This window comes from Bubalus kerabau, chromosome 20 (genome assembly GCF_029407905.1).
Source record: "Bubalus kerabau isolate K-KA32 ecotype Philippines breed swamp buffalo chromosome 20, PCC_UOA_SB_1v2, whole genome shotgun sequence".
In the NCBI taxonomy this organism is placed as follows: domain Eukaryota; kingdom Metazoa; phylum Chordata; class Mammalia; order Artiodactyla; family Bovidae; genus Bubalus; species Bubalus kerabau.
The window spans coordinates 61,153,785-61,171,474 of NC_073643.1; the positions used below are offsets into that span (position 1 = coordinate 61,153,785).

The 17,690-nt window shown below is 65.1% G+C and overlaps 1 protein-coding gene across 1 annotated transcript in view; it reads right to left on the reverse strand.

Annotated features, from left to right (window-relative positions):
• Positions 1-17,690, reverse strand: part of EEFSEC (eukaryotic elongation factor, selenocysteine-tRNA specific) — a 110,676-nt gene that overhangs the window by 14,552 nt on the left and 78,434 nt on the right. The window contains exon 5 of the mRNA XM_055557006.1: positions 2,721-3,377. Coding sequence (XP_055412981.1) covers positions 2,721-3,377 — 657 coding nt within the window. The remainder of the gene's footprint in view (positions 1-2,720; positions 3,378-17,690) is intronic.

Genomic DNA, 17,690 nt, shown 5'->3' on the forward strand with positions numbered 1-17,690 from the left:
GGGCCGCGGCGTCCACGAAGGACCCACCTGGCCGGCCGGCCCCATGGCCATGGGCCAGTCCTCGAGTGCCGTGAGCCTTGCATGGGGTCCGCCCGGTGCAGCCCCTCCGCCCCGGCCCCCGAGTGGGACTCGGCCGGCGGCGCACCTAGTTACGTCGTCACACATGTGTCTGTCTCCGGCTGGCTCCGCGGCGCGGCTTGGGACTTGCCCAAGTCCTGAGGCGACTGTCCTAACTCCAACCGGAGGACGGGCGCCGGGACAGGGGTGCCACTGGAAGGGGGCCTGGTCCGCCTCCCCCGGCCCTGCAGCCTGTGCCCGAGGCTTTGCTGAGCCTCGGGGGCTTCTTCCAGAAGGGCTACTGTCAGGAGGGAGTGCTGGTGTCAGTGAGAAAAAGGGAGACCTAGGAGCAAGACAACCGCCCAGGGGCCAAGACCTCGGCCGGCAGAAGCTGAAGCTGGGGGAAGCGGGGGCTGCGGGCGCGGGCGCCTGGGGCCAGGAGGGCGAGGCGCCCAGCCCGCAGAGAACGTGCACTGGGAGGGCCCCCGGGGGAGACCTCTGCCGCCAGTGGGCCCTCGAAGCCGCCAGGACCGGCAACACCCAGGTCCCCAGACGAAGGCATCCAGGCTCGTCCTTTCTGGCTTAAGGAGCACGCTGCCACAACTGCGCCTCCCCCAGCGCTGGGCGGGGCGGCCTGGCCCCTCCCCAGTCTCAGCACCCCATCCTGGGGGCACAGGACACGCGTGTCACCTGCAAGGTGGTTGTAAGGAAGACACACGGTCTCTGGGGGTGACTGACCCCACGTAAGCCCCCTGGGCAAACCCAGGGGTGGAGACTGGCCCGCAAGTCACCTCACTCTGTCGGGCAACTTCCAGAGGCCTCGGGGCTTGGCTCCAGCCCGAACGCCCACTAACAGGGCGCCCAGGCCCACTCCTCAAGACCAAGGCCTGACCAGCACCCAGGGCGCCGACCCGCAGGGACAGGCCCGGTGTCCACGGCCCTGACTCACGGCCCCTGCCTCCCTGACTGTCCCCATCCCTGGGTGCCAACGTGGGCGAAGCTCCTCTGGTGCCAATGAAGGGGCACCAAAGCACCGTGTTCCGGGATGAATGGTGGGTGGGCACTGCGGGCACCTCACACGGGCCAGGCCCTCCCACGCATGGCCTCACCGGCTTTCCACCAGCTCCATTAGAGAGCCCACAGCTTCTGGGCTGGGGGCGGGGGGACTGGTCCACAGCTGGGCCAGGCCAGCACCTGCTCGGGGCATCGGATCCAGACCCAGCACTTTCCACCATGGCCAGCCGCCCTGGCCCTCTGTCTATACAGAAAAAGCCATTTTCAAAGGGGGGCCAACAGGCACGGGCTATCAGATTCCGTGGGGAAGGCAGGAGAGACCTGGGTGCTGGGCGGGGCCAGCACTCGCGGGCGGCCATCTGATCTCCCCAAGGCAGGGTCTGCTCGGCTGCGGCTCCAGAAGAGTCTCGATTTCCCTGAGTGGCCTGAGTCCGGGTGGGGCCCGGGGGACCGCGGGCAGCGCTGCCGGACAGCCAAGAGCCCGCGCTGGCCGGAGGCAGTCTCAGGCCGCCTGCGCCCGGGCTGGCGTGCTCCCCGGGGCCCCGGGCACAATTAGTGACCCATCAGCACTGGAGCGGGGCGAGCCAGGAGCCGCGGCAGAGCCGCCTAGACTTCAAAGCCGGCCAGCGTGCCCGGTGGCGTCTGCGCGTCCACATTTGGTTGGGCCGATGCCACAGGCTCCTCTGCCCAGCCCGCAGGCCCTGCCCGTCCGGCGCCAGTGGGGGCCAGGCCCAGGGGGGCCGGCACACCCAGGCTGACCCCAGCACGGCAGAGAGAGAGGTGCCAGCTGGGGACCCAGGCAACTGCGCCAGGAGGGAAGTCCAGGAGAGCAGACGGGGCCTGGCGCTTGGGGCCGGCCCTGCCCACACGGCGGCCCCCCTGCCTGCGGCCCTGAGGGCTGGGGTGCACAGCCCCTGCTTCTCCAGCAAGGGAACTGAGGGAAAGAGACTCGCCAACTCGTGGGTGTGCCAACTCTCACTGAAACTCATCTGCAGGCGGCCAGGGTGAAGATAACACCACGCCTTCCAGCGTGGAGCACCCAGGGCAGTGTGCGCAGAGGCCCCTGGGGGTCAGGGCAGGGGGCCAGCAGAGGACGAGGCACAGGGGGTCAGAGGCGAGGCCACGCGGCCTGCAGTCATGGGCTCCAGGGCCCTGCATACCCACCCGCAGTCCCTGCACACCCCGCCCGTCACCCACATCTACACACACTCAGAGCTGCACCAGGATGGCCAACCCTGCTCCACCGCTTGGGGGTCAGGACCGCGGCGCCTGTGGGGCCTCAGGCAGGCCCCACGGGTGTCCGAGTTCCTGGCGCTGGCTTCTCAGCGGGCGGCTCTGAGCCTGCGGACACCGGTCGGTCCCAGGACCACCACCTCCATCCCTGACCCCCGGACTCGACGCTAGGGAGCCACAGGGACAGGGAGGACCGCACGCACGTCCGCTCAGGGCCCAGCGGGTGGGGGCTCCCAGGTGGGGCTGCGGGGACAGCTGACGGTCGGGGGCCGCCCAAGGAGCCGCCCGCCCGCGCTGACCAGCTGGGCCAGGCAGCTGCAGGGCCCGCTCGTGTGCTGGCCTGGCTCTGACCGGCCGAGCCAGAGGATGTGGACGCAGCTCCCATCTGAGGACTGCAGGCAGGAAGGCATGCTCACCCGCTCCACGACGCCGTGCTTCTGCTTCAGCTTGTACACCCGCAGCGCAGGCAGGGTGCTCTCCGTGTAGTTTCTGTCTTCCAGCCCGTGCAGCAGGACGCCGTGGAAGGCCAGCCGGCACGTGTTGGCATGGATGTCGGCGTCCAGCCTGGAGCCGATCACCAGGCACAGCCGCGGGCAGGTGACGGGCTTCTCAAACTCCACCAGGGCCCACTGTTGCCGGGGGCAGCGGCCTGCCGAGGCCTGGCCCACCTTCTCATCAGCCTCAGCCGCGTCGGCCGCGGCCGGGTCCGGGCCCGGGCACAGGTACTGCTCCTGGAAGAGGTACTCGCGGGAGAAGTCGAAGGAGTCCAGCACGGGCTCGCGGTCGAGGCTGTCGGGGGCGGGGCTGAAGAACATCACCCGGCCCATGACCGTCTCGTGGCCCACGGTGATGTGGAACTTGGCCTTGGTCTGCAGGGGCCCCCGGAAGTAGGGGATCTTCTCCACGGAGATGAGGGCCGCGTGGACCGTGTGCAGGGACTCGGGGGCGCACACCAGGCCGCGCTCCAGCAGCTTCGGGTCAAACTGCGTGACACAGATGGCAAGCCGGTCCCCCTGCACAGCGGAGCCGACGGGCGTGTGGAACACCTGCATGGACTTCACTTTCCTCACCACCTGGGCGGAACAAGAGAGCGGGCTCAGGGTCTGCACCTGGGGGCGGGGGCCCAGGCGGAGAGGTCTGCGTCCCAGGGCTGCCAGCGGCCACGGGTTCCCGATCAGATGCCCCTGCACAGAGCAGGTCCATGGGGCGCCCGGGCCTGGCTGTGGGCGGTGGTCACTGCAGCCTGACCACTGCACCACGGGCCCCTCTCGGCCCCCTCCCACCCAGGCTCCATCCTGCACTTTCTTCCCCAGCCCTCAGCCTAGCCTTGCTTTCCCATCATGCCCCGCCTGCCTGGCCTTGCCTGGCTGCCTCGAAAGTGCAGGACAAACACGGCTGCCCAGACCCCCGTGGGCAGAGCACTGCCCCAGCGCCTCCCGGCCACGCTGCCTGCTGTGCTGCCCCTGCCCGCTCAGACCCGCCCGCTGCCAGCCTGCGGGCGTCGCCGGGCAGAGCCAGACACACGGGCCCCGGGGCCGCTGCATGCCAGGCGCTGTTCCAGGTGTGGGGACAGGGCCAGCTGTGTCCACAAAGAACGCAGCATCCAGAAACAGCCCTGCAGGCACTTCCGCAGGACGCCCATTAGCATGAGTGGAACAGACGCACGGGGCTGCGTGTGGAGGTACGTGTGACTGACACGCCCACAGTCTGCGCATCGTTCATGCCCTGCTTAGAGGAGACACCTCAGCATGATGCTGGGGCCCCGGCTGGGGGCTGGGGGAGTCTGGCTGTGTTGGGGCAGAGGTCAGGGAAGACCTCTGCGGAGGCTGTGTCTGAGCTGACACCCTGATCACAACAGCCAGCTGTGCGGGGGCCAGGGAAAGTCCACTCACAACCAGGGTGCCTGGAGGTGTGGAGGCGGTGGGGGGCTGCAGCGGTGGTGAGGAGTGGGGCGCAGCTGGAAGCCACCAGGGGAGACAGATCTTATTTGTTCCCAAACCTTCACACGCCCACCCCAGCAGCACACTTCTGTGCCCAAGGCGGCTAAATTAGGAGCAGGCGCAGAAAAGGCCCCACAAACATACACAGCGCGAGCAACACGTGTGCAGAGACCGACATCGGGGTGACAAGACCATCAGAGGACCTCTGCTTAGAGCAACACAGGAGCAGAAACCCGCCACGGACACCCTCGACGGAAGGCAGCGCCGGCCCCCCGCCGACACCCTTGACTGAAGGCAGCGCCGGCTGCTAGGTTGCGGGCGCCCAGTCTACGAGGTCGGGGTGTGGAACCCCCGTTTCCTCCCCGTGGAGAGGGGCTGGGCGGAAGGAGCCTGGTCCTTCCCAGTGGAGCCTGAAACCCCAGTGTTTGTTTAAAGACCATTAACCACCTAACCAGGAGGTCAGGGGGCAGAGAAAGTGAGAGGAGCGGTGTCAAAAGCCACCGTCAAAATCAATCAGAGAGAGGCACCCCGCACGGTCCGCGCGGGCGCCGGGACGCGGCCTTCCAGGAATGTGGCGCGGGGTGACCGAGTGACCGCAGAGCGTCACCTGACACCAGCCCTGCCCGGCGCATGGGGCCCTCACCCCGGCCGCGCTGCGGGCCTGCTCCCCAGCCCTGCATGCTCACCGCCCTCCGCAGGGTCCTGTCCCTGCAGCGTGCCTGCCGCGCCGTGTGTGGGGCACCTGAGCCTCCACGGGGGAAGCGCCCCAACATGCGAAGGACCGGTGTGACGAGTGATGGCCAGAGACGAGACGGGGGCGGCAGGGGCAGGGGAGCTGGCAGGAGGAGGAGAATACCATCACACAAGCCAACGCTTTTCAAACTCAAGCTCACGCCTGCTGAGCAGTGTGGCCCTTTCTGAGTAATAAACAAGCTTTACCATCCTCCGGGTCAGTTACTCTCCATAAAACCCTACGAGGCAGGTCAATATTTTTACATTCAATTTTATGGATGAGAAAACAGAGGTTTTTGATGTCTCCAAGGTCACAAGGCAAACAGGCTGAGACTTGGGCTGATCAGCTCCGGGACCTCGAGGCAGGCCTGGCCCTTGGCCTGTCCCCTGACCACCCGACCAGCCGACCTGGGGTGGCGCCGGGGACCGCAGGGTGGACACCCCCACCATGAATCCAGGAAGAAGGCTCTGAAGCTGGAGGCAGGGCCCAGCCACCTCCCCCGCCCCAGCGGAGGTCAGTGGTGCCTCCTGATGGCCAGCCCAGTAGACTTCAGACCTGGCCCCTCAGAGCCCCTCAGCGCCCCGCTCTGGCCAGCAGGGCCCCAGCGGGACAGGCCCTCGCCCGGTGGGGTCTGGGATGGGCTAGTGGGAGAGCAGACAGATGCCTGTCGGCCTGGCCCCGCGCACTCAGGGGCTCTCTCTGGCTTCTGAGCCTCCGCGCCGTGCTTTCCGGCGTCTGCGGCCCTCGGCGGAAGGCTGGGCTCACAGTGACTGGGGCGCTTTCTAAGGCCACTGAACATCGGCAGGGAAGGGGGCCTAGGCGGGGTCCCGAGGCGTGCGTCTGCCCTGCACAGCACCAGCCTGCAGGATCGGACACCCGGCCAGTGGCGGCGAGGGCAGAGGAGAGACATGGCGTCCACAGGACACTCGTCGAGTGACAAGCTGGTCCTCGCTGCTCACCCAACCACACCCAGATGGCTTCGGTGACCGCACTTCACAGATCTGGGATTGAGGCCTGGGGGTGAGGCCTGTGCCCTCTGGAAGCCCCTCTCCCGTCACCCCACACGCGTCAGCCCCACCAGCGTCCACGAGCACCGCAGCCCTTGACCCAGCTCTCTGGGAGTGCTGTTTCTGCAGCGTAGGACACAGAGAAGCCAGAGCCACCACACCACACGCGAGGACAGCCCCCAGGATCACCAGATGCTGAGAGAAGGGGGCTGAGCCGCGCTTCCGACGGGCAGAGGTTGCTGTAATAACGGCACCGGCCGTAATGAGATTGGACCTGTTACCCGTTTTCGTCCACTAATGAGCCTGGAAGCTCCTGGCTGTGCCAAAGGCGAGGGTCAGGGCCCTGAGACTGCATCAGCGCTTAATGAAATGTAAGTCGGGAGAGGAGAAGAGACGCACAAGGTTGACACTAACAAGCTTACAGCAGGATCAGTTACTGCAATCCAGAGAGGCTCAGACCGGAGGGAAAAATGAAATCAGCTTTCAAAGATCCGTCTAGGTTTGGCTCCATCAGACCTGACCAATTTGGTTTAATAAGGTTTCAATTTGGCTGCTCTTATTTCTCCCTCTTCTCTGAGCTGGGCTGGGCACAGATAAGACATCCCCACCCAGTGCATTAACCGCACAACAAGCCAAACTTGGGACGCCGCTGGGCAGAGGGCGGCCTGGGCCGTGGGGACGCCGCTGGGCAGAGGGCGGCCTGGGCTGTGGGGACGCCGCTGGGCAGAGGGCGGCCTGGGCCGTGGGGATGCCGCTGGGCAGAGGGCAGCCTGGGCTGTGGGGACGCCGCTGGGGAGACGGCGGCCTGGGCTTGGGGGGCAGCGGATGCGTCCCGGGGGTCAGTCCCCACCCACTTGTATTCAGAGGAACGAACCATTCAGAAAGCTGCGGGGTCAAGTGAGGTGCCCACGGCCTGTGCTCCCTCCTGGGACTGGCCCGTCTGAGTTGCCACTCGTCGTTGGCCTCAGTGTGGGGCTGAAGGCCCCGAGGCCTGACCGTGGCCCTGCCGCCCTGCAGAAACCTCCACGGAGTCTTCACGTGTCCCACCACGGGCGTTCACAGCCATGTGAGCACCCCACGAGGCGCACGCGCCTGTGAGCGTCCAGGGCAGGGCCGTGCCGCTGGTCCACTCGACAACTCGTCCCCTTGCCCTGGGTGGACGTCTGCTCCTGCTGGGCGACGTCTCTGCATGCACACCTGCCTGCAGGCTCACACAGCAGCCGGCCGGGCCGCACGGTCTGTCCAGGTTGCTCCTCCTGACTGCCGCGGTCCCTCCTTCTCTTACCCGTGCCCGCACTCGTGGGCACGCCGCCGCGGGGGCCCTTCCTGTTGCGCCCCTCCCCATGCTCCCCAGCACCGCCATGCTGACCCGTGGTGAGGCGCACGCCTGCCTCAGTGCCCCTGACTGCCCACCGCCACGGCCACTCGCCCCCAGCAGCGCCGGGAAGCGCCTCCATGCGGCACTGCGGGCTGTTGGCTGCCACCCGGCTGGCGCCCACCGGGACGGGGCTCCTCGGGGGTCCCTGCTGCCCCCACTTCACCCCGAGGCAAAGGGGCAAAGCTCCTCCCCACAGCGGATGGCCAGGCCCAGCGGCCTCCCAGGCGTGCTCCTGGGGAGGTGACATCACAGGAGGTCAGGCCGGCCCTTCCCTGTCCTGGCTCGGTGCCCCGGCCCCTGCCCCTGGGCACTGGCACCACCAGGAACCGGGCCTGGCAGCGCTGGCCTGGCCCCTCCCACCTGGCCTTGTCCCGAGAGGCTGTGCTGCTGCCCAGCGCTGGGCTCTGCTCCATGCAGACATCCCCGGGGGCCTCAGCCAAAGCCAGCTGCCCCCAGGGAGGAGAGCGAGGAGACGTTCCTCTCAGGGGCCCCTGCTCAGGAACAAGACAAGCCCCTTAAGAGGAGGAGGCTGTCTTCAGAAGCCTGGGGACCCACAAGCACCCCCAGACCCGAGTGCAGGCTCTGATGGGGGGCTCTGCCTGCCAGCGCGTTTGTCTACTCCAGCCACCGCCCCGCCCCCAAGTGCCCGGCCAGGCTGCGTGCCCGGAGCTCGGTCACCCCCGGGCCTGTGTGCACCGCCCCAGCTCAGCCCTGCCCAGAGTCCTGGGGATGCAGCGAGCACCGATGTGCCGTCAGGCCCCACGGCCGGCGCCGCGCCTGCCCACCTGGCTCTGCTCTCTGGGTGCCTGCGCTGGGCGGGTGGCTGTCCATGGCAGGCCGTGCCATCCTGCTGCCTGCTGGCCCCTCCTGCTGCTGTCTCGTGGTGGGCACCAGTGGGGCGGAAGGGGGGGGATCAGGTTTCCTACCGCGGGGCCCACCAGAGGCCCCGCCCCTCCACTGCGACCTCACAGACTCACCCAGGTTCTTAGCCACCCAGTCAGGCAACAATGGAAAACCGTAAAAGTGACAAGGGGCCTGCCAGGAAGCTCCATGCTCCTCCTCCCAGCCACCCTGCACGCATTTGTCATCCCATAAAAGTTTAAATTGAATTACAATGATGTCTGATTCTCCTGTTTTCCATACAACTGGGGCTTTAATTGTTTTTAACGACATCCTCGGGCTTTTTGGGGGGTAAGGAATCCTTGGGAGGTGAGCCAAGGAGGCCAGCTCTGACCCGGGGGGCTCAGCCTGGAGAAGCGTCCCAAGCAGGGACACGGCCACACTCAGGCTGTGGAGAACCAACCCGGTGGCCTGGGTCCTGGGCATGCGACGGGGTTTCAAAGGATGAGCCCACTCGGACAAGACCGGGGGAGTCTCAGAAATGAAAGCACAACCTCTCCCTCCCGGGCCCCTCAGGGCAAGCTGCGGGGCTCACAGTGCCGGGGGAGCCTGCCAGCCCATGGGCTCCAGAGCCCAGCAGTCCCAGGAGATGGCAGAGGGGGGCAGGTACAGGATGCCAGCTGCTGGGGGCACAGAACCACTTCTAAGTTTTAAGGTTCATAGAAATTTTTGTGTTCGATGCCATAATAGGTCCACGTTTGGTCCTTATTTTGGTCCATATTTTAAAATAAAAATAAGGTTTGGCTTTAACTGCCCTCTTGGAAACTGCCACTGAGGGAAACTGACCGCTGGCCATGGCCTGCCAGTCCCTGGCCCATGGGGGCAGTCACCCAGAACGCCCGGCCACAGAGAACTACATCCGGCAGCCGTGCAGGCTCCAGGGCCGCAGGTGACAAAGGTCAGGGGCACTCGCCTGCTCCTGACACCAGGCCAAGCTCGGAACTCCAGCCAGAGCCGGCGAACCGGCCGCAGTGTGCGAAGGCGCCTAGGCCCTGCTGAGCCTGGCCTGTGAGAAGCCGTCCGTGGGGAGGACGCCGAGGACCCAGGGAGCCGTGGGCCGAAGAAGAGGCTCAGCTTCGGCCGGCAGAGTCTCTTCCACACCCGAGAGATCTCCCGAGGCACCGGTGAACCCTGGGCTGACTAGGGTCTGCCTGGAAATCTGGAGAGGGCTCTCAGACATGGAAGGTTCCCAGTGCAGACAGCCGACACGCCCACCTGCTGGTGGGGCTGCGAGGGACCCTGTCACGCTATCTGAGGAGCGCAGCGGCTGCAGGTGAGATGGACGAAGATTAAACCCGGAAAGCTAGAACTTGGAGCAGAGAAAGCCAAGCTCGTGAGCGCCCCGGGTGGGGTGGCGAGTCGGGTGGCGTGTCCCATCGAGGGGCCGGCTGGGCGTAGGGGAGCCTGGGACGCACTAGAGGCCCAGCGCAGGTGAGGTGGTGATCAAGGCGGCGGCAGGTGGACCCCAGCCGCCTCCACGCCCGTGGCCTCGGGGGCCCAGCGCGGCTCTCCGTGGCTCCAGACCAACGGCCTAGGTCCACTCCGGCCTCTGGCCCGCAGCTCGTGGTCTGCAGACCCTCTGCTGACGTGCTAACCAACGAGCCGCTCAGACGCCTGGGGACCTCGTCACCTCCCCCGCCACTGCTGCCGTTCAGGGAGCACCTACTGTATACTCTGGGCAGTGTTCCAACAAGCTCACCTACACCAGCCCACTCAGCCCTCACACAGGCCTGAGGAGTCGTCGGTCTCACCACGACCCCCGTGGAGAGGGGGCAGACGGGGCCCAAGGCCTCCCCGACAGCAGTGGTGGGCTGGGATGCAGACCCTGCGGGGAAGCTCTGGGCCAGGCCTCCCGGAGGACACGGGAGCCCGTGTGTCCTGCCCACAGGAGGAGGCTGGCGCGGCACTGGGGGTGAAGCTGCCACATGAACTTGCACTTGAGGGCAAGGGCCCAGCACCGCAGGCTCTGCGGCCAGGCTTCCCACGGCAGCTCCCTCGAGCCGGCGCATGACGCTGCACACGGGGCTTGCCCTCTCCGCTTCCTCAGATGGAAAATGCACCTGCCTCCCCGGGCAGTGGGGGGATTACCCCAGGTAATCCGTGCGGAGCCATTCACACTGCATCAAAAGCTAGAACGGTCTGGTGAAGGTGGGCCGCGGACACGACAACTGTTAGTACTGTGCCATCAGCAGAAAGGAGACGTGCGGCCCAGCTCCATCGGGGCCGCTGTGACGATGGAGCCGCAAGAGCGCGTGAAGGCCAGGGCTGAGCCCGACACGGGGCTCCAGGGCCCGCGTCCTCCAAAGCTGAAGGACCGGGGGCCGCAAACGTCTCTGCAGAAGGCCAGACGGCCACCACGTCGGGCTCCCAGGCCCCACGGGCTCCGTTGCAGCTGCTCAGCTCTGCCATCGTAGCATGAAAAGCTTTATGTCTGAGAGCAGGCGGTGGGCCGTGGCCGGCTGACCCTGCCTGGCTCTGAGCCGCCTAGGAGAGACCTGCAGCAGCCAGACACCTTGCCCAGGCCTGGCTCCGCCCGGTCCCCCGTGGGTGCTCCCGAGCAGCTGCACCAACAGAGCTGGATGCCCCGTGGGGCAGGCCGCCGTCGACTGGCCTCCCTGGGTGGTCACCTGTGAGCACTTCCCCAGCTCGGGGCATGCAGCACAGGCCAGGCCTGGTCCTGCAGCCCGGGGTGGGGGTGGGGGGGCAGCGAGACGGCCGTGGGAACAGAACTCGTCTCCTCGGCTGCAGCCTACACGCGAGAACCGCACCACGCCCTGCGGAGCGGACACAGAAGGATGCGTGGCCGCCCCCGGCTGGGTGCGGGGCGATTATTCCCGCCTGTCTCCTAGGAAGCGGGGAGAGGCTGATCCACTCGAGAGGACTTCCAGGAGCTTAAGGGCGGGAGCTTTGCACAAAGTCTGTTTGGGGTAGACTGGGTAACACACAGGCCAACGGGAGTCATGTTATATCGCAAATAAAGATCGGCCCATGAATATACATAATCCCCAAGGTAATTCTCCCAATCTCACGACGGCCATGGAGCCACCCTCGCTCACTGAGGCATGAATATTTACCGTCCTCTGGCTTTACCGCTCTCGATCTGGGTTCAATTTTGCAAATTAAAATGAGGGCCGTGTGGATAGAGAGATTACAGGAGAGCCTCCTGAAGCCTGCTGTCCCCGGCGACGCAGCCGGCACCGGCAGCGGCCCCTTCCCGCTGGCAGATGCCGCGGCCTCGAGGGTCAGGAGCTGGAGCCATGGGGCAGGGGTCATGGACGGGTTGGGACCGGGCGCCTGGGCAGCGGGCTGATGGGCCCCGAGTGTGGAAACGTGTCACCGAGGCGGGAAAGGTGTGAGTCAGCCCAGGGGACTCGCCTTGAGCAGCGGAGCGAGCAGGGGCTTTGACGCAGGCAGGCCGAGGCTCAGAGCCTGGCAGGACGCGGGGCTGGGGCACATCACGTCCCCGCTGCGGCCTCGGTGTTTTCATCTGTGAAGTGGGGATAAACAACGCCTCTCCCAGGCCAGGCGAGAGTGGGGGCTGTGCAGGCACCGGCAGGGCAGGCCCCGGGGGTCTGTGGCCCACAGGCAGGGGCCAGACAGCCTGGAGCAGCAATGCCAGCCACTCTGCTGTGCGCCGGGCGGTCCCGGGCCCCGTCCAGCCGGGGAGGCAGGGCGGCCCTGGCGCTCCCACTGGGCCTTGCTGAGAGCGGGTGCGTCCTTCTGTGTCCTGGGTGAGAGGGCAAGGGGGGCACGGCTGGAGCAGCAAGGGGTGAAGGGCGCCTGACGGGGGCTCAGGGAACCCGCCGTCTGCCTGTCCCAGACCTGGTTCCCTAGAAACCGAAAGCCAGAGAGAGAGCCACTTAATCTGCCCCCGTGGCTCCGAAAGCCAGCTGGAACAGAATCCGCATGGATCTGGCCCAAAACGCCCCTGCAAGGGCGGCACCTGCACTGCCGGAGCGCCGGCTGTAAACGCGGGCCCGCGAGGCCCCTGGCCACCCCGGCTCACGCGGTCCTGGGCAGCGGGGTCCCCATGCACGCGGACGGCTGGACCAGGCGGCGCACAGGCCAGACCCCCGTGCACAGAGCCCGTTGTATGCCTGGCCCTCTGCGGGGTATGAGGGGGCCAGACGCCAGGATATAAGCCCCTCACCCCAGAGCTTCCGGCATCGACGGTCACTCCCTCCTGGGCACTGTGTGCCAAGGGCTCTCCCGGGCCGGCAAGGAGGCCAGGGCTCGAGGGAGAAGCCACGGTGCCCAGCTGAGGGACTTATTTGCAGGGGCCTGGAGGAGGGGGGCAGCTCATGTAGAAGAGGGGCGCATGCGGGCAGGGGGCAGAGGTCTGTGACCGTGGGGCCTGCAGGGCCCTGGGGGTCGGGCAAGGCTGCAGCCTCACCTGCTGGCGGCAGGAGCTGGTGGGGGGAGAGGTCGGAAGACCCCCGGGCAGCCCATGGGGACAGAACCTGAGCGCAGGACAGATGGGGCTGAGGCCTTGCTCACCCGCGGCCCCCGGAGCACTCGAGGGCACCGCACACCGTGGGCTTTGACACTCAGCCCCCGCGGAGTGAGGGGAAGAGTAGGAGGAGGGTCTGCACGCGGGAGGGGGAGCTGCAGCAAGGCCAGGCCGCCAGGCGCAGAGTGCGGGACCTGACGGGTCTGCGGGGCTCATGCGGCCGCTGGGGCCCGGGACCAAAGGGTTACTGGCTGTGCTCGGGAAACCCGGAGCCCCAGCCTGGCTAGACGTCGTCTATTTTCCTTTCTGCTCTCTTTGAGACCCCAGATGTGCTCCTGCACATCAAAAGAGACCAACTTATAAAGTCAAACTAAATCAAGAGCTTTTGTTCTGAGGCATCGTTGCCGAACTAATTATTCCTGTATGTTGTTTAATGAAACAGCGGTGCCATACATCAAACCAGGGAGCAGGATGAGCACATGAGTTACAGGGAAGGTCGGGGCTGGGCTTATAAATTTAACTTTTCCTTAAGAAGAGATGAAACAAGCTGGCTAACTCCCTGCCGTCGAGTGTCACGCAGGGAGAATGATGGCAGCGTGCGCTGAGGGAGGCCGGCCGGCCGCGGAGGCTGGGGCACTGCCGGCCCCCGCTCCTCTGCACCCAGCTCCGGGCGGCCCGGGCGCGCCTCATCCCCCGCGCGGGGCCTCTGGCCCCTGGGACCACGTGACTCTGCACACAGGCCAATTGGTCCAGAAAGCCGGGACCAGCTCTGAGGAGGCGCTCACGGAGGGCCGTGCGCGGCCAGGGCCCCGGGGCAGCTGGGGAGCCCGTCCTGGGGGCGTGACGATGCCGCGCCTGCCTCCTGTGGACCAGACCCAGCGCGTCACGGGACACGGCCACAGCCAGGGCCACGGGGACCACGGGCCCTTTACTCCCGAGGGCGTGCGCATGGGTGTGCCTCTGTGTGTGCCTCTGTGTGTGCCTGTGTATATGTGCGTCTGTGTGTGTGTGTGCCTGTGAGCGTGCATGTGCATGCATGTGTCTACGTGTACTTGTGTGTGAATGTGTGCATGTGTGCACGCGTGTGTGCCTGTGTGTACCGGTGTGTGCATGTGTGTGTGCTTGTGTATATGTGTCTGTGTGCGTGCCTGTGTGTGCGCCTGTGTGTATGTGTGCGGGTGCACATGTGTGTGTGTGTGTGCCTGTTGTATGTGCATCTGTGTGAGTGTGTGTGTGCCTGTGTGTACGTGCGTCTGTGTGTGTGCGTGTGTGCACACAGACATCAAACAGATGTGCACATGCCCTTACCACTGGTTCTCTCTGGGAGCAGAATCTTAGGGAACTTGGCTTTGAGCTTTAGGGGACAGTGTGTGAAGCTCTCCGCAAGTATACATTTCCACTCTAACTGAAAAAGGCAATACATAATACAGTTCTTCAAAGCACGGATTCACAGACAAGCAGCCTTGGGACCTCCCTGGTGGTCCGGTGGTTAAGAATCCGCCTTTCAATGTAGGGTATGTGAGTTTGATCCCTGGTCGGGGAGCTAAGATCCCATATGCATCGTAACAAGGATTCCACACATCACAGCTGAGACCCAGCACAGCCACATAAATAGTCAGAAAAAGAACACAAGCGGCCAGAGCCTGTGCCAGACACCCACGCGGAGGGTGCTCTTCCCGGCACGGTGAGGCGCTGTGGAAACGGCGTGCCTCAGGCATCACTGGCATCACACAAAGTGCTTCTGGAAAATTTAAGAAAGAAAATAACGTAAGGATAATAGTAAGAAACAATGAAATAGCATCAAGCTAAGCGCTTTCAAAGATACAGGACATATTTGTGAAACTGGTGCCCCATGCATCAGAAATACTGACATATTAAGTAAAAATTAAACAGAGTGATGTCCATCGTATACAAATACATAGCCTATAACACAGGAAAGTGAATTAAAGGGAGTTCATATAAAAGTGATCGATAGAATTACGGTCAGTTCCCCCGTTACTCTTTTCTGTTTTTCCCACTAGGTATACACACTGCTTTTATAATCAGGAAAAAACATGTGCTCAACAGAAAAGAAAAAGATTTGAAGAAGTGCATGCAAGTCACGGCCCCCAGTCCCGTGGCCTGTGCAGGGCAGGAGCGGGCTGGGTGGGCAGAGGCGCTGGCAGGCTGGGTGACCCGTGGCCTGGGCACTGTTTCTTTCCATGCTGCGCTGGCTCTCAGATGTGATGTGTGGAATCTGTCACAGTGCACGGCCTTAGTTGCCCTGCAGCATGTGGGATGTTAGTTCCCCAAACCGGGATCAAATCCACATACCCTGCATTGGAAAGGTGGGGCCTCCAGAGGCGGGCCCTCAGCCTCCCGTGCCAACACTGCGGGGGGCTGCAGGCCTCTGCCCAGCGGGAGCGGCTGCCGCGTGGCCACCCCCGGGTCCCTCCGTCCTCCCAGGCACGTCCTGTCTTCTGAACGCATGAGGCAGAGGCCACAGCAGCTGGCGCTTGGCTGGTAGCCTTGCCCGCCCCCGACAACCTGCCTGCCCTGAGACCTGAGAGCAGCTGCCTCCTGAGCGTGTCTGGACGTGGACCCCCGGGCCTGCAGCCAGTGTGAGCGCGGCCCCGCCGGGAAGGCCCAGCACGGGCGGGGTGGGGACACGCTGACTGTCCGCCCGAGCGCCCAGAGGCACCTGCGTGGCCGCCGTCACCCCAGCCCACAGCGGGGAGGCGGCAGCATCTCACCCAGACCCTGTGGGGCGCCTGGCCCCCGGGCATTAGTGGGTTGCCTGCAGCGGTACCAAGACGGGCACAGGCAGGAGCTGGGCCCCATGAGGCCATGTGACAGGACTGAGCCTGAGTTCAACCAGGACCGCCCGAGTTCCCAGGCCAGGCCGCCTTCCTGGGGAGCTGACTCTCTGCAGGTGTCCCCAAGAGACACGGTGAGCCGAACGCTGCCTCTGACTGCTCTTCACACAATGACATGGCTAAATGGTGATGAGGGAAGAAAAAACCTGACCCCCTGGGCCTGGCACCTGGCCACATCCTGTGAGCAGGAGGCTGGGAGCCGCAGTCTCCCGCCCAGCCGCCGCTGCACCTCGGGGAGCAGCGAGGCCCACCGTGGTGAGCTGTCCTGGGACGGGACCCACCCGTCTCTCAACGGCTCCTCATTAGCCGACGTTCCAGTTTTCAACAAGCAGGGACAGCCCTGTCCTTCCTGGAGGGCGCGGGCCAGCCCTCGGGAATGCTGGCACGCTCCCGGTGGGCGCTCAGCCGAACAAAGGCTCCCCTGTCCCGGGTGCAGGGCACATGTGGGCAGCAGGGTCCGTCTCCCGCCTCTGCACGTGGCTGCGGTGGCAGAGGAACTGGGCATCACAGTGGTGCCCAGGGCTGTGGGGGGGAAGCCAGAAGGGAGGACGAGCAGAAGACGCTCAGCCTGTAGCTGCCAACGAGCAGCCTCCTTCCCGGCGCAGCAAGGCCCCTCGCAGAACCTTCCCGACACAGGCCTCCTGGCCACCACACCCGAGCAGCTGCGGAGGATGCTCTGCATATCCACCACGCAGCCCCCGGGGGCTGATGGCCACGCATGAACCTGACGGTGGCCTGGGCACCATTCGGGGGCTGGGACCCCAAGACGGAGCAGCCTGGGAGCTTCGCACAAGAAGCAGAGCTGAGCAGAACTGACTCCCACGTGAACCTCACCAGGCTCCGGGCCAGTCAGAGTTTGAAGGACTTCCAAGAGCGTCTCCAACAGCTGGGGGAGGGCAGAGCAGCCGACGCAGGGGAGCAGCCGCAGTGGAGGGCAGATCAGCGCCCTCTAAGAACCCTCTCCAGGGGGTACAGGCCAGGAGGGGGCCCTGCCAAGGTCCCCGGGCACGGGCGCTGCACGGGCTGCATCCTCACACCGGAGGCCTTGTGTCCTGGAGGCGGTGGGCACGGCTCTGAGCTAAAGGCTGCCCCTCCCCAAGAAGCCCTGGGTCCCCGCCTTTCCCAAGCTCTCTCCTGGCCGACCACTCCCCCGACTCTTGCTTTGCAGGGAAGTGGCCGCACCAAGGCAGGGGAGGGGCCGGGGGCGACCACAGAGGGAAGCCCCGGGCCTTGCGGAGGCACGACCCGTCACATGCCCCGCGTGCCAAACACTGCCCGCTTCTGCAAATGGCAGGCATCAAATTCCTGCAAAGACAACCGCAGCCTCGGTGCAGGAGGCAGCCGTCAGCGGAGGGAGCTGCACAGCTGCTCCTTTCCCACCACACATCACTGCTGTTTCAGTGACTTTGGTCTGAATCCAGTGTTTAATTCTTCAGATTTTTTCGAGGGCTATCTTCTGTGCTGTAAATAAGCTCTCTTCACTTATTTTCCAGTAGTTCACGTCGCCGTGTAGCTTGTTTCCTTACCAGACGTCTCAAGAAAACCTGAAACCTTTTCTGAGTGGGCTTTTCCCCACGGAGAGTGCTTTCCCATGGCCGCACACACACCAGGGAGAGAAGGGAAAACAGGACACCCCGCGGCCTTCGCCCGGCCTCACTCAGCCAGGGCTCGGGGGCCCTGTTTGCTACCCTTGCCGAAAGGCTTGTCGGCCGGTCTGAACACAGCATGGCCTGGGCGTCGGAGGGCACGGGTGAGTGCGCTCCTCAAGGCGCAGATGCTGCCTCGGGCCCCTCGCAGCCGCACTGACCTGCTGCTTTTGTTTCCTTCCCTAAACGTGTCTCTTTCCCTGGGCCTAGGCACGTTTCAGTCAGACGAGAGGGCTGGGAGCCAGAGTGCAGGGTGTGTGGCACCCGGCCTCCCAGCAGAGCCGTGCGCTCCCCTCAGGGCGGGCCTCCAGGAGCGGCAGCCCTGCAGGAGGGCACTGGGCTGGCGGGACCACCGCGCCCCCCACCTCAGCCAGTGGGGCCACGAGTGCTCACTGCCTGCTTGGACCTTCGCAGCCCAGTCACAAGGGCTGAGGGCAGGACCCACGGTCTCACAGCTAAAACTCCACGTGTGAATGA